The sequence below is a fragment of the Anolis sagrei genome, chromosome 2, assembly GCF_037176765.1.
Source record: "Anolis sagrei isolate rAnoSag1 chromosome 2, rAnoSag1.mat, whole genome shotgun sequence".
Classification (NCBI taxonomy): Eukaryota; Metazoa; Chordata; class Lepidosauria; order Squamata; family Dactyloidae; genus Anolis; species Anolis sagrei.
In genome coordinates, this window is record NC_090022.1 from 67,003,648 (window position 1) to 67,016,576 (window position 12,929).

The 12,929-nt window shown below is 38.2% G+C and overlaps 2 protein-coding genes across 3 annotated transcripts in view; one reads left to right on the plus strand and one right to left on the minus strand.

The window, feature by feature from the left end:
* CENPP (centromere protein P) overlaps window positions 1-772 on the plus strand; it is a 178,526-nt gene extending 177,754 nt beyond the window's left edge. For both annotated transcript variants that reach the window (XM_060765916.2, XM_067463593.1), the window contains exon 9: window positions 276-772. In XM_060765916.2, the coding sequence (XP_060621899.2) occupies window positions 276-394 (119 nt within the window). In that variant the 3' untranslated portion in view covers window positions 395-772. The remainder of the gene's footprint in view (window positions 1-275) is intronic.
* Window positions 406-12,929, minus strand: part of IPPK (inositol-pentakisphosphate 2-kinase) — a 38,039-nt gene continuing 25,515 nt past the window's right edge. The window contains exons 6-13 of the mRNA XM_060765912.2: window positions 12,250-12,339; window positions 11,668-11,726; window positions 11,184-11,256; window positions 9,842-10,121; window positions 8,536-8,686; window positions 6,993-7,095; window positions 4,991-5,070; window positions 406-3,725 (exon numbers count right to left, since the gene is read on the minus strand). Coding sequence (XP_060621895.2) covers window positions 3,500-3,725; window positions 4,991-5,070; window positions 6,993-7,095; window positions 8,536-8,686; window positions 9,842-10,121; window positions 11,184-11,256; window positions 11,668-11,726; window positions 12,250-12,339 — 1,062 coding nt within the window. The 3' untranslated portion in view covers window positions 406-3,499. The remainder of the gene's footprint in view (window positions 3,726-4,990; window positions 5,071-6,992; window positions 7,096-8,535; window positions 8,687-9,841; window positions 10,122-11,183; window positions 11,257-11,667; window positions 11,727-12,249; window positions 12,340-12,929) is intronic.

Sequence of the window (12,929 nt, forward strand, 5' to 3'; positions counted from 1 at the left end):
CTCCAACATGTAAATGGCCATGTTGTTGGAGAGGTAAGACATGACACATACAGCTGGGGGGAATTTTGTGTTTTCAGCATGGCGTGGACCTGACGTTATGTTTTAATTCACAAACAAGAGGGCAAGCAGGATATCTCTGAATATCTAAAATTTCTAAATTCACCACTGGACTTCATTACCAGCCAAAATCTGAGGCTACTATACTATTAGCTTTGCTACACAATTCCTATTTGAAGTGAATCGGACTGAACTCCCTGCTTTTTCTCTTCTTGCAGTTGAGAAGGTGAACAGGTTTGCCTTAGATGCGCCAAGCAGCTTCAGGAGCCTCTTGCATGTCCTTGGGATCAAAGATGCCATAGAAACACTTATCACAGCATTTTGCAATGGCAAATGAGGAAGAAGACGTTATGTTATGCATCCGTAGCTTTAATGAATATAAACATTAAATTATTTTCCATTTACAAACTATATCCATAAAACATGCTATCTGTACAATTATGGCACATATATATAAATTGTCAGACAAATAAATACAGCCATTTAAATACAAAATGCTAAATAATAAGGTACAAGTTGAGTGAATTTCATTTAAAAACTGACTTCCTCACAGTCAAAGTGGTTTTATCCCTCTGTAGCATTTCTTAGGAGTTCTTCAGATCAACCAGATCAATTCAAGTTTGCAAAAAGTGGCAGTTTTTGTTCACAGTTGTATATGCAAATGGTTTCAATGGTACCCAGAAGTGTAATGAAATAAAGTTTAAGATACAAAATATCCCAACAGTAGCACAACTACTACTTCTTCCACAACCAGTGACTGAAGGCAAAACCAGATCTATTACACTTTCCTCATAAAACTGAATTGTGGAATTTTAATTTGCAGTGGATCAAAACAAAGTACATACAAGTGTACAAATGTATACAAAAAACAGGAAGAAAGGGCAATGACCTAATTAAAAACTTAATCCAGGCGTTGGTTTTTGTATGTATTTCCTTTCCAGATTTAGATCTGTAGGAATTAGGTTTTTTCTAACTACACTTCTAGGACATAGTATCTGCATCAAAACTCTCAACATATAGGTAAAAATACCTATATTCTCCCACTGTTGACACAAAAGTTGATTTGAAGTGTACCAGAACACCAAGTTTGTAGCTGTTTTACAAAGGTGGGTCCTAACTCCCAAACCAAGTATTTTAGGTCATTTTTAAATTCCTTTGTGTCCATAGATACAGATGATGTAGAACTTGACTTAATCCAGTGGTTCTCAACCTGTGGGTCCCCAGGTGTTTGGGCCTACAACTCCCAGAAATCCCAGCCAGTTTACCAGCTGTAAGGATTTCTCGGAGTTGAAGGCCAAAACATCTGGGGACCCACAGGTTGAGAACCACTGACTTAATCAGAAGCATGCCAACTCAGAAATGCTCCTTAATGCCGTTGTTTGTTCCATTGCCTTGTATTGCTTACGGAGCAATGGAACTGGCAGTTCTTCCTGCCAAAGCTTCAGTCTTTGAGGAAAATACCAACCCTGAACACCACCACCGCAGCACCACAGCAACTTTCACATTTGCTTGCTTATTTAAATACAAATGTGATCAATCAGTAGGCATACCAGGTTTATGAAATTCTGTAAATTGAAATCTGTAATTCTGTAAACTACCAAGAATAATCAAGTCTTATTTCAGAGACCGATGCTTGGACTACCTGACACCCTGTGACATTGAACCTTCCCCATGGCCACACATAACAATGCAGGACAGATGCCACCAAACTGTTTTAGAATACGAACGGGGCAGAAGCATAATTAGATTCCCATAAAATTAGAATTTGGTTGTAACTGACGTAAGAATAAATATTAAAGTAATATATCTTCATAATCTTACAATTAGAGTTACTATAGCACAGACATGGGCCGACGTCAGCTCTCCAGGTGTTTTGGACTTCAACTCTCACCATTCCTAACAGAATTGTGGGAGTTGAAATCCAAAACACCTGGAGGGCTGACGTTGGCCCATGCCTGCTGTAGCAGCTAAGTTAGAGTGGCAAGAGAATGACTGTGTAAACCAGGCCTCTTCCTCCTGCAGCCAGATGGGGAGCCTGCCGTCTGGGGGAGAAACTCAGCTCTGGATCCATGCACGCCATTTCTGAATGAAGCAGCTTTAAGCTGAAGCACCTCCACCTAACATCTGAGGCCTTCCCCTGCTTCTACGGTATGAGGCTCATGTGAAGGATATCTTGCCACCAGGCAGCCCACAGGACCATTTCTGCAATAAGAATTACGTATCCCCAGAGTTTCAAATCCAGAGACATCATTGTGCTGCCTGCCGAAGCAGAGAGACATTCCTACAGCTCCACAAGTTAAACCCACTGACGTGGTACATGATAATGAAAAAAAATGTTGTGCCAAACCTAAGGCATATTTTTTCTGCTATTGTCCTATTTTTGTATACAAGGCATGGCAAAGGGTAGTAACAAACCACACACAGGCACTTCTAAGGAAAATGCCCCTTGCTGAAGATAATACCAAGATAAATGAGAGGCAAGTTTCTAATTCAGAGAGTTCAAGTTGGAAAACCTCAATCGCTATTATGTTTGCAAGCCTTATAAAGCAAAACTACCTGAAGGGGAATTAACCAAAATATGAATAGAAAAATAAAACCTACCCATCAGGAAAATGTAAAGCAAGTAATTTCAGATTGAGAAGCTGCCTCCAGTTAAGCTTTCAAATAGATTGCTTACATAGGAAAGTATCCCAATATCAGCGAGGCACAATGGATATCTTTTCTATGAAACCTACACGTTACTGAAAAACAGCTGAGCATAATGGCGCTAGCACTTGATTGTTAGAAAGGGTTTGTCTGAGACTGAATTAGGCCACAGGCTTCTTTTTAAGCAGTTCCTATTTTAAGAAAAAACAATATATTTTGATAGCTTTAATAATCAGTAATTGACAGAAGGCGTTTTTTCTCTATAGTCTTAAATCAGTGTTTTAAATGTTTACTTGCATTTCTCTAACCAATTTGAAGAGCAACACCAAAGTGTAGTCTTTTCACGAGATGATGAAAACTAGGTTTCTGTTCACACTGAAGCTGCTACACAAGCAGTACTTTATCAATGAAAGGTTTTTAATGTGAGCTAGTCCACGTTTTACCCTTCATTGGCAAGAATTCACATTGTTCACAGAATTACATCTCTTTGCAGACCTTGTAGCGAATGCTGCTTCCGACACTGAAAAGGCTTCAATGCAAGCACTTCTTTTTAAAAATTTATAGAGCAACCACTTGATTCAAACTTAACCACTTTCACAGCAACCCCTTTGCTCTTGGCCGTAGGCTCAATGCACACACTAGTTTTACAATAAGCTCATTCTGTCAAGGTGGTCTCAGTGGCAAATCCATGTCTCTGAAAGGCATATAAATGTAAAGCACAACTGAAAGGAAAAAAAGAAGAAAACAACATAACTTAATTCTCCCCCTTCCCTGTGTTCAATAAATATCTAGCCAGTTACATCTTGTGGAGGACAAGTGTGCAGTCTTCATTTCCTTTCAAAAGACTGGACATCACTGAGTCATCTTTGGCCTGTGTGTTCTTCAAATAGTAGTTGACGATCTTCTCGTCCAGTTTGTACTGATGCTGAATGCTTTCGTAGGGCTTAAGGTCTAAGTCCAGAACTGACAGTGAAAACGTGAATCTTGATTTTGAGGTGAGAAGCACTGGCCTCTGCTCCGAACTGTAATGCGAGTAAGAACAGAAGTGATTATTTCTTGCCCCCAGACCCAGACATCAGTGGGGTTTGGGCAACCCTCTATTACATATTTTAAAAGCCCAGCCATTACCGAATCACAGCAAACTAGAGCTGACGCTGCACTTCTCAAGTAGCTGTGGTTTTAAGCTTTTTCCAGTACAAAATGTGGTGAAAAAGGAATTTAGGAGATCATGTTCCTACAAGTTTCCTCTATTTTTGCCAAGCCTCCCTAAATTATTAAACCACCCAAACTGCCATGTAAATGAACTACATTGAGAGTTTGGTCATCTGTTTAAGTAATGTTACTCAAAGTAACATGTTTCATCAAATTTCATGCCATAATTTAGAAAACAGGAACATCACTTAAGTCAAGATGCTAAACTGAATACAGATACAAAGCAACATGTTACTTTTATGTAACTTTCTATCAGCTTTACAAATTACAACTCTAGCATCATGTCATCTATTCCACTGCCTCACTGGAATGCCTCTGCAACTGCGGCTCAAAATGGCAACATTAGTGACAAATCCCTGGGAGATATAGTGGCCATTTGATTGTGACCCTCAAAAAAGGAAGATTTACACATTCTATTATGTCTGACAGAGCAAAATTAATCATCAAAAAGGAAACTAATTCTTGAATAGGAGGTGATGTTTTCTCCCTGATAGGAAATATGTGAACATTTCTCAAAGAATCTCTAGTTTACATGTTCTTTCAGCTGTTTCAGATTACTAAACTCAGCATTTATTTCAGTTTGATTTAAAAACACTTCACAGTGACATTTTTGAATGGTAAATGGATAAAAGTTCTTTCTATTCCATTTTTTAAAAGGAGAGAGAGAAAGAGGTGATGTCCCTCCACTTAATGGAACTGTGGCTGAATAGAGTTTTGGGTGCAAAGTTCACTGAAACACATTACACTATTTTTATGGTGTAGGACTTTCTTCCTATTCATTACATCTTATTTCTGGCTCTGGTTCCAAAGATAACATTTACCATTAAAAGAGCTCAAATAATATATTTAGGTTTATTGTACATATCATTTGAGAAATTCTTGGGTTGCAATTTCACAAAGCAGAAAAAAATGGACTACAAATCCAAGCAGTTGGTATCAGAGGAAGAATATACTGCATCTGATTAATACACTGATTTTTATTCTTATTCATCTAAGTATAAACTGTCTAGTAAATATGAAACAGTGATATTGCTCTTTCTGTATAAAAATGTGTTAAAGGTCTGGAGAATCATACCATTCATCCTGTTGACAAGGTGAAAGGGCAACCATGATGGAGCAGTCCTTCGCCGTCATTGCAACTCTGTACTGCTGAACCTGTAACAAAATCAACACATGGTTCATCTAACGCACGAGGCTGTAAAGCTGCCTCAGGTCATTCACAAAGATAAATCAGCCTCTGATTATTGCCATCCAGTAGTAAGATTTGACCCTGTGCAAAAATATAATGTGGAAATACTACAGAGTAAACACATGTAAAGGCTTTCAGGGCTCAGCATTTCCATTATCACAACACTTTTGTTATTCAGTGACCATTCATATACTGCTACTGACTACTTTCTCTCTCTTTCTATATGTATTTGTGTGTGAAGGAAGCTCTATATCAGGCATGATAGATAGATAGTATAATTTAATATTCATTATATTGAGGTTGGAAAAGTTAGGATTTGCAAAGACATCAAGAAAAAAGAATTATATGAAAATGTGTAAGTGGGTCTGTACATTAGATTGAAAAGTTAAAAAATGATTGAGAAGATACTGAGTTGTCCTCGAAGTAATGTTTTACTGTAGCATAGTCCCAAAAGAATAGGAAAAAAATGCTAGTGGAACTTATGAAGAAGATAAGGAGGATAACGTAATTGATGATCCGAGCAGAGGCCAGAAGGGGTAATTGATAACAGATGGTGACATGCATCAATTTTTGTTATATGCCTTCATGTTCTTTTTTGCGCTATAGAAACCCTAAGGCCAATTATGGAGTTTTCTTGGCAGGATTTGTTTGCTTTTGCCATCCTCTGAGCCTGAGAGAGTGTTGCCTGGTGGGTTTTCATGGCCGAAAGAAGATTCAAACTCTGGTCTCCAGAGCCATTTGTCAAGAGCTCAAAGACCACTATAGCATGCTTGCCAGGTAACTACGCCAACATTAACAATTCACAGGCCAATATGAATTTAACTTATAAACTGTCATGTCCTTGTAGTGATGGGACCAGAGGATTATCTTTCCTTTCACTGTTTCCTGAATTTTATCTGACCTCTTGTATATCTTCTGGAATGCTAATATGATTTTTTTCCAGGCATCCTCACAACCTCTGAGGATGCCTGCCATAGATGCAGGCAAAATGTCAGGAGAGAATGCTTCTGGAACATGGACATACAGCCCGAAAAAACTATAACAACCCACTGATAGAAAACATTTTTAGCTATGCAGGACTTTCTTTAACAAAACTCTCTTTTCTTAATATGGCAATCCCCTAAGCCTCCATAAAACATCAGTCTAGCTATATAGCAGCATAGAAGTAGTCAATATTTTATTATCAACATCATCATTACAATACAAACTACAGAATCTGTTGTGTGTGATACCAGTCCCTTTCTCAACCAACAGATTGCTGCTTGAACAAGCATGTCCCACCTAGGCCTCTAAAAGATGCCTGAGCTAACTATCATACAGGGAGAGATGCCTCGTAGAGGAATGAGTCTACATCTACCACACATTTTGCTTGCAGAGAGTTGAAAGTTTGTTCACCAGCATCCATAATCTAAAAAATCAGCAGATTATGAGAGGTCTGTTCTGGTTCTCAGCAGCTTCCATATATTGCTTCCTATGAGCTCAATTTGATTTTATTTAATTGGAACATTCATTGTCCATTTTAGTTCTCAAATTGGGTCTTGCTATTATTAATAAAGTGCAAATAAATATAATTAAACCCGCACAAACCAAGCTCTGTTATTTGATGCAGTTGTTGCATGCTTGCATCTCTTCTTTTTCCCTCCTACAGTACAACCGCCCCAAGCCACTTTCGTGAGAGGGGTCGGGATATAAATAAAGATGATGATGATGATTGTTGTTATTATTATTATTATAGCTGGAAGAAGTAGTCCATCTAGAAAAGTAGAAAATCTAAAATGTGGAACTTTCTGCTCCACACTAGACCCTAGCCTTACATGCCCTTCAGCAAGATCTTAATTATTTCAAATTTACAAAGCTTCCTGGTTTAGTTTTTATTAAAGACAGATACCTTTGTCAAAGCATAGCCTACTGTTCCATCATCTTCAGTTGAGAGGTCTAGTAGCTTCTCATAAAATGATTCATTATATGGCCCATCGGTTTGTAGCATATTCCTAAGAAAAAACAATATCTTTAATAAAAAAAATAAAGAAAACAAATCAAGTACACTCATGCATTATGAAACAATTCTGACAAATTTGTTTGTTTCCAGGTCTTTGCATCTTGCTGTTCGATGAACATTTATTTTTTACAACTAAGACTACTCTCCCCTCTAGTGGGAATAGTGTAAAATTGCAATCAGCAATTCATCCAAAATAGAACTCTTGCTTTTGATACTTAAAAGGACAACTGGGGTTTTCTACAAAAGAAAGCAGAATGCTCTTGTTTACAATTCCAGTCACCCAACCATTGCATTTACTCTGTTCTATTTGTTCCTTCCCCAACCAGCCAGTCGCACTTCCATGTTCACTGAGCACATTCATTCCTCACTCAGCTATTTTGAAGGTTTGCCCTCAAGATTCTGGGGTCTGACGTTTTGATTATATAAATGATGGGTTCCAAGAATTATATATCCACTGATGGTCTAAAAAGAATTCTTCACAGCAACATCTTGCTACTTACTATACGATATAGACATAAACAAACAGAATCTAAGCATTAGTGATGTGACCTATCAAAATACAGCAAATCTCACTGGATTAAGTTTCATTTTGTTTGTCCTCATCCAGTCCATTACTGATGAAAGACACCAGTTTAGGGTCAGGGCACTTTCCTTGGCTTTAGATTAGAAGAAGTAGTAGAGTTGGGTGTCATCTGCATATAGGTGGCACCACACTCCAAAGCCTCTCCCAGAAGTTTCATGTATATGTTAACTTAAATAGCATGGGGGACAAAACAGAATTTTGAGGATTACCACAATACAATGGCCAGGAGTTTGAACAGGAGTCTGCCAGCACCACCTTCTGAGTGTGGCCCTCCAGGAAGGATCAGAGCCACTGTAAAACAGTGCCTCCCAGTGAAACAACCCAGGAGGATACCATGATTGATGGCATCAAAAGGTCCAGGAGAACCAAGAGGAACACACTCCCCCTACCTAGCTCTCTGCGGAAGTCATCTACCAAGGCAACCAAAGCTGTCTCTGTTCCATAGCCAGGCCTGAAACCAAATTAAAATGGGTCATACCGGGCCTGGGCAAACGTTGGCGCTCCAGGTGTTTTGGACTTGAAGTCCAACCATTCCAAACAGCCGGTAGGTAGTCTGTTAGGAATTGTGGGTGTTGAAGTCTAAAACACCTGAGGCACCAAAATTGCCCATGCCTAATCTAGACAATCAACCTCATCCAGGAATCCTTGGTGTTGAGAAGCTGCCATACGCTTCAATATCTTGCCCCCAAACAGAAAGGTGGGATACTGGCTGATATCTGTCCATTATAGATGGGGATTCAATACTGCCTTTTTAATACTGGGCTGAAGTAATGCTTCAGGATACTCAATACAGCTCCATTGAAGAGTTATCAGCCCCACACTCTCTGAAAACAGATGATGCAATGTTACCTTTCACTGGGAAACTCTTCCAAGTATTGCTCTACTCTGTTGTACAAGGGATAAACACCTTCAATATCCAGCATATCCAGCATCTGAGCCTGAAGCGTTTTGTAGAGGAGACAGTCCCTTGGCAAGCCAGAAGTCTCCATCTTATTTTTACCTAAAAGGAAAATATAATTTCAAGCCTGTTCTTACAAAACACATGAACATCTCTGATAAAAAATAACGAAAGAATTACTATTTGAATTCCTCTTTCCATAATCATACATCTCAATACAGTAATAGAGTTAAATGAAGACGGACTGTAAGTCAATGTTCAACTCTAGTCTGAAAGGTGGGACAAAAAGTGATGTGAAAACTTTCAGTGTTCCCTATACTAGAGGAAGATCTATGGTGATTACTCCAATCTGAGAAGCATAATTTACACTGCTTTAGAATAAAGAAACAAAATAATCCAATCACATAAACTAAAATTAATCCTAATCTGTTTTGTCAGTTGCAAACTGTGTAGTCCCTAAAACCTACTCAATAATTTTCTTTTTTCAAACTAGTCTCAAAGGTGCTACTGGATTCCTATAGGCCCTATTATTTTAGCAGGCTTTGGCTATTTTAGCTGCCCCAGGTGGTGCAATGGATTAAACCGCTGAACTTGCTGACTACAATGTTGAAGGTCTGAATCCGGGAAGTAACAGTGGGGTGAGGTCCCACTATTAGTCCCAGCTGCTGCCAACCTAGCAATTCAAAAACATGCAAATGTGAGTAGATCAATAAGTACCACTTCTACAGGAAGATAACGGACTCCATGCAGTCATGCCAGGCACATGACCTAGGAGTTGTCTACGGACAAGGCCGGCTTTTTGGCTTAGAAATGGAGATGGGGACCACCCCCCGGAGTCGGACACGGCTAGAATTGATGTCAAGGGGAAACTTAGACATATATGATTTATCACATACTGTTATTCCAGCAGCATAAGAAATTTTTGTTATTTTATTGATTTAATAATATGCACTTATGCACCTGTAAATGTAAGATTTGCACAATATCTGCATGATGAACAATGTAAAAAAGGTAATAATGAGGTTATAAAGCATAAAGCCTTTTTTAATGAGTAAAAGCAAGTGTAAGGTCATAGCATGGCCATTTTTTTTTCACTACAGTTTGCGGGTTTCACATTTATGGATTTGAGCAGAGGCCGGAACAATGTTGGGATAGTTTGCAACCCACTGTTGCCTCCAAATACATTCACAAACAGCCATTTATATCACATTATACTTGATTTCTAAGGAAAGCAGAGCAAGGCCTGAAGGTTCTTACCATTCCTTACTAGCTCTTTACTGAAAGCACTGGCTTCACAGTAGCTCCTTCCTTGTGACGAGGGGACAATCTTCATGTCGCCTGCTTTGCAGAGGTCTGTACTACTCAGCAAAGCCAGGGTGATGACGTGGATCAACTCCTTCAGGACAGTCCTTGTACAATGTGGCCCACTGACCAGGCCGTTGGCGGGGAAGAAGAAAGGCTTCAGGTGGTGAGCAAGTTCATTCAGGTCTGACAGAGAGTCCTCATTATCTTTACAACCATAAATTAATTCACCATTCTATAACCACAAGAAGATAAAAAAATAATTCTATTAATATTCTATTTCAATTCACTGCTTGAGTACCAGACATTGCATTTTCTTATGGCTTACAGTGTAAGGAAGGCTGATTTACATGGAGAAATCTAAGCATCGCATCCTGCTCAGCCACCTAAATGCTGAGCTTTGGTTTTGATTAACATATAACATGCTTATTTTCTATTACTGTAGATCAGGCATGGGCAAACTTTGGTCCTCCAAGTGTTTTGAACTTCAACTCCCACAATTCCTAACATCGGGTGTTCAAACACCTGGAGGGCTGAAGTTTGCCCATGTCAGCTGTAAATCCTTTGTAAAATCATAAGCTTCTTATGAAGATGTTCTTCTAATTAATTGTATTAAAAGATTTATTACAAATAATGTGTTTTATACATCTGCATAAAGCCCCTTTGTTAAACTACAATAAAATAGTCTAGAAAAATCTCATATTTATATTTTTTTTTCCCCAAGAAAATTAGCATTCTAAAGGACATACAAGGGGTTCGGCTCTCTTTCATAGTAAGCAATATTTTAAGAAACACTGAAAAGAAAAATACACTATGTAACAAAATTTGAACAAAAAACCTGTTCCTGGTTTGAAAATGTTATGTCCTGTTTAACTGTGCCGTATTTACTTTGAAAGTAGTTGCAATACTCCAGAAACTTCATTTTGTGGCCACAAACTATGTTAAATTGATTGAGACTCAGTGAGATTCACTGAAAAAACTATAGCAACATGTGTTGCAGAATGTCCCACAAAAAACTATCATTTTTGCAGTTTAATAAACTTTTTTCATGTTGCAGTAGAACCAATTAGGAAACGACATTTATAAACCAGGAATAAAAATTGGGTTACATAGTGCAATTTGTTGGTCCCATGATTACAAGGACTTGACAATTTATAAGCTAAATTAACATTGATCTTTGAATTAAGTGTCGGATGTATTCAAGTTTGTGTGACTGGCAGATGACAAAGTCAACTGCATGGCTGAACAGAAATATGTATGTGGTGAGACAAAAAAGATAACTTTGAATACAACTCACCTTAAATATTTTTAAGTTATTCTGTGACTCCTGTAGTAGGCTTCCCAAGGCAAAGTGCATTCGCTGTTTATTTCTGAAAAAGAAAACAATACTTGAATATTTAAATTTGAAAAATATCACTACATTAATACTAATACATTCTATTCCTTTGGATCTACTCATATCCAAATCTATGTCCCTAATTTCCATCCCCAAGATCACTTCTTTACAAACCCATTAATGAAGCCATCCCAGCCGGTCATAACTGTTCTTTTAACTGCATACTTTTAATTCATTTTCATACTGTGTGGCAGACCCATCATATGCAACTAAACTTTCTAAAAGAGGGAACATTTTCAAGGTAAAAACAGCAGAGTGTCAAATAGGATCTATAACAGCTTTCACTAGAATATCCTTCAATAATGGTATTATATATAGTGCTAAACTGTGGAAATAAAAGTTAAATATAAGATGTGCAAAAGATTGTTTTTAAATGGATTCTTACCCTGAGAAGAGATCTAGAGGACAATATTTACTGAGCCGTTTCCACTTTCCTTTTGCTACCTATTAACAGAATAATTATAAATGAGTTCAAGGGAAAGTCCCACCACACACCCATTTATTTCTAGAACAAGTCTGTTACTAGTTCAAGTGATTTCCAGAATTTTTATGGACATCAAGCATATAATCTAAGATTATGACTAAATATAGTTTATAGCCATGTAAGGTCCCCTCTTAAGACCACTCTCCTTGGGAACAGATTGTAACAGATGACTGACCCCTTGAAACAAAACCACTGCAAAGTTCTATTTTATTGTAATGAGTTACAGAAAGAAACTAATCAATATAATTTACCAAACAAAATGTTCAGTTAAAGGATTTTCCATAAAGTAAAGCGGATTCTAATGAAATGTGCTCTTTATAACATTATAAGCAAGTGTTGTCTCCTTAAAGCAAGCAACAGGCACAATTCTACAAGTTTTTAATTGATCAGTTGCTTTTTGAATTGTAGCCAAGATGAAACATTAATTCTACCCTGGTGCACAACAAACAAAATACACACATCATACAGTTGACAGGACATTACCTTTAGATGCTGATGCATGCAATACCGACACACTTTGTATTTTATCTCTTGGGAAACATGGCTTGAAAAAGGGAGAAACCCACATTTGGGCTGTAGGAAAAAGTAAGTAAAGAAATGCATAAAGATGTCTTATATACTTAATATAATACATATAACTCTCACACACCAGGAGGTTATTTATTTGAAAAAAAAGTCCAGGTTTAGCAAGTGGCTGACACTTAGGGCCCTTCCACACTGCCCTTTATCCCACAATCTGATCCAAGATTATCAGTTTATCCTAGGTTATCTTGCAGTGGGGACTCAGATATTCCAGTTTACAACTCCTCTGTTTTGCGTCAGCTCCACTGGCTGCCGATATGCTACCGAGCCCAATTTAAAGGGCTAGTCTTGACCTATAAAGCCCTAAACTGTTCTGGTCCAACTTATCTGTCCAAATGAATCTCCTCTTATGAGCCTACTAGAACTTTAAGATCATCTGGGGAGGCCCTGTTCTCAGTCCCAACTTCTTCGCAAGGGCCTTCTCAGTGGCATCTCCTCGGCTGTGGAACTCCCTCCCCAGTGACTCCAGGCAGGCTCCATCCCTTCTGGCTTTCAAAAAAAAGGTACCTGGCTTTGCACACAAGCGTTCAAAGAATAAGTTACTATGGGTTTAGATACAGTCTGAACTAAGGATTATGAGC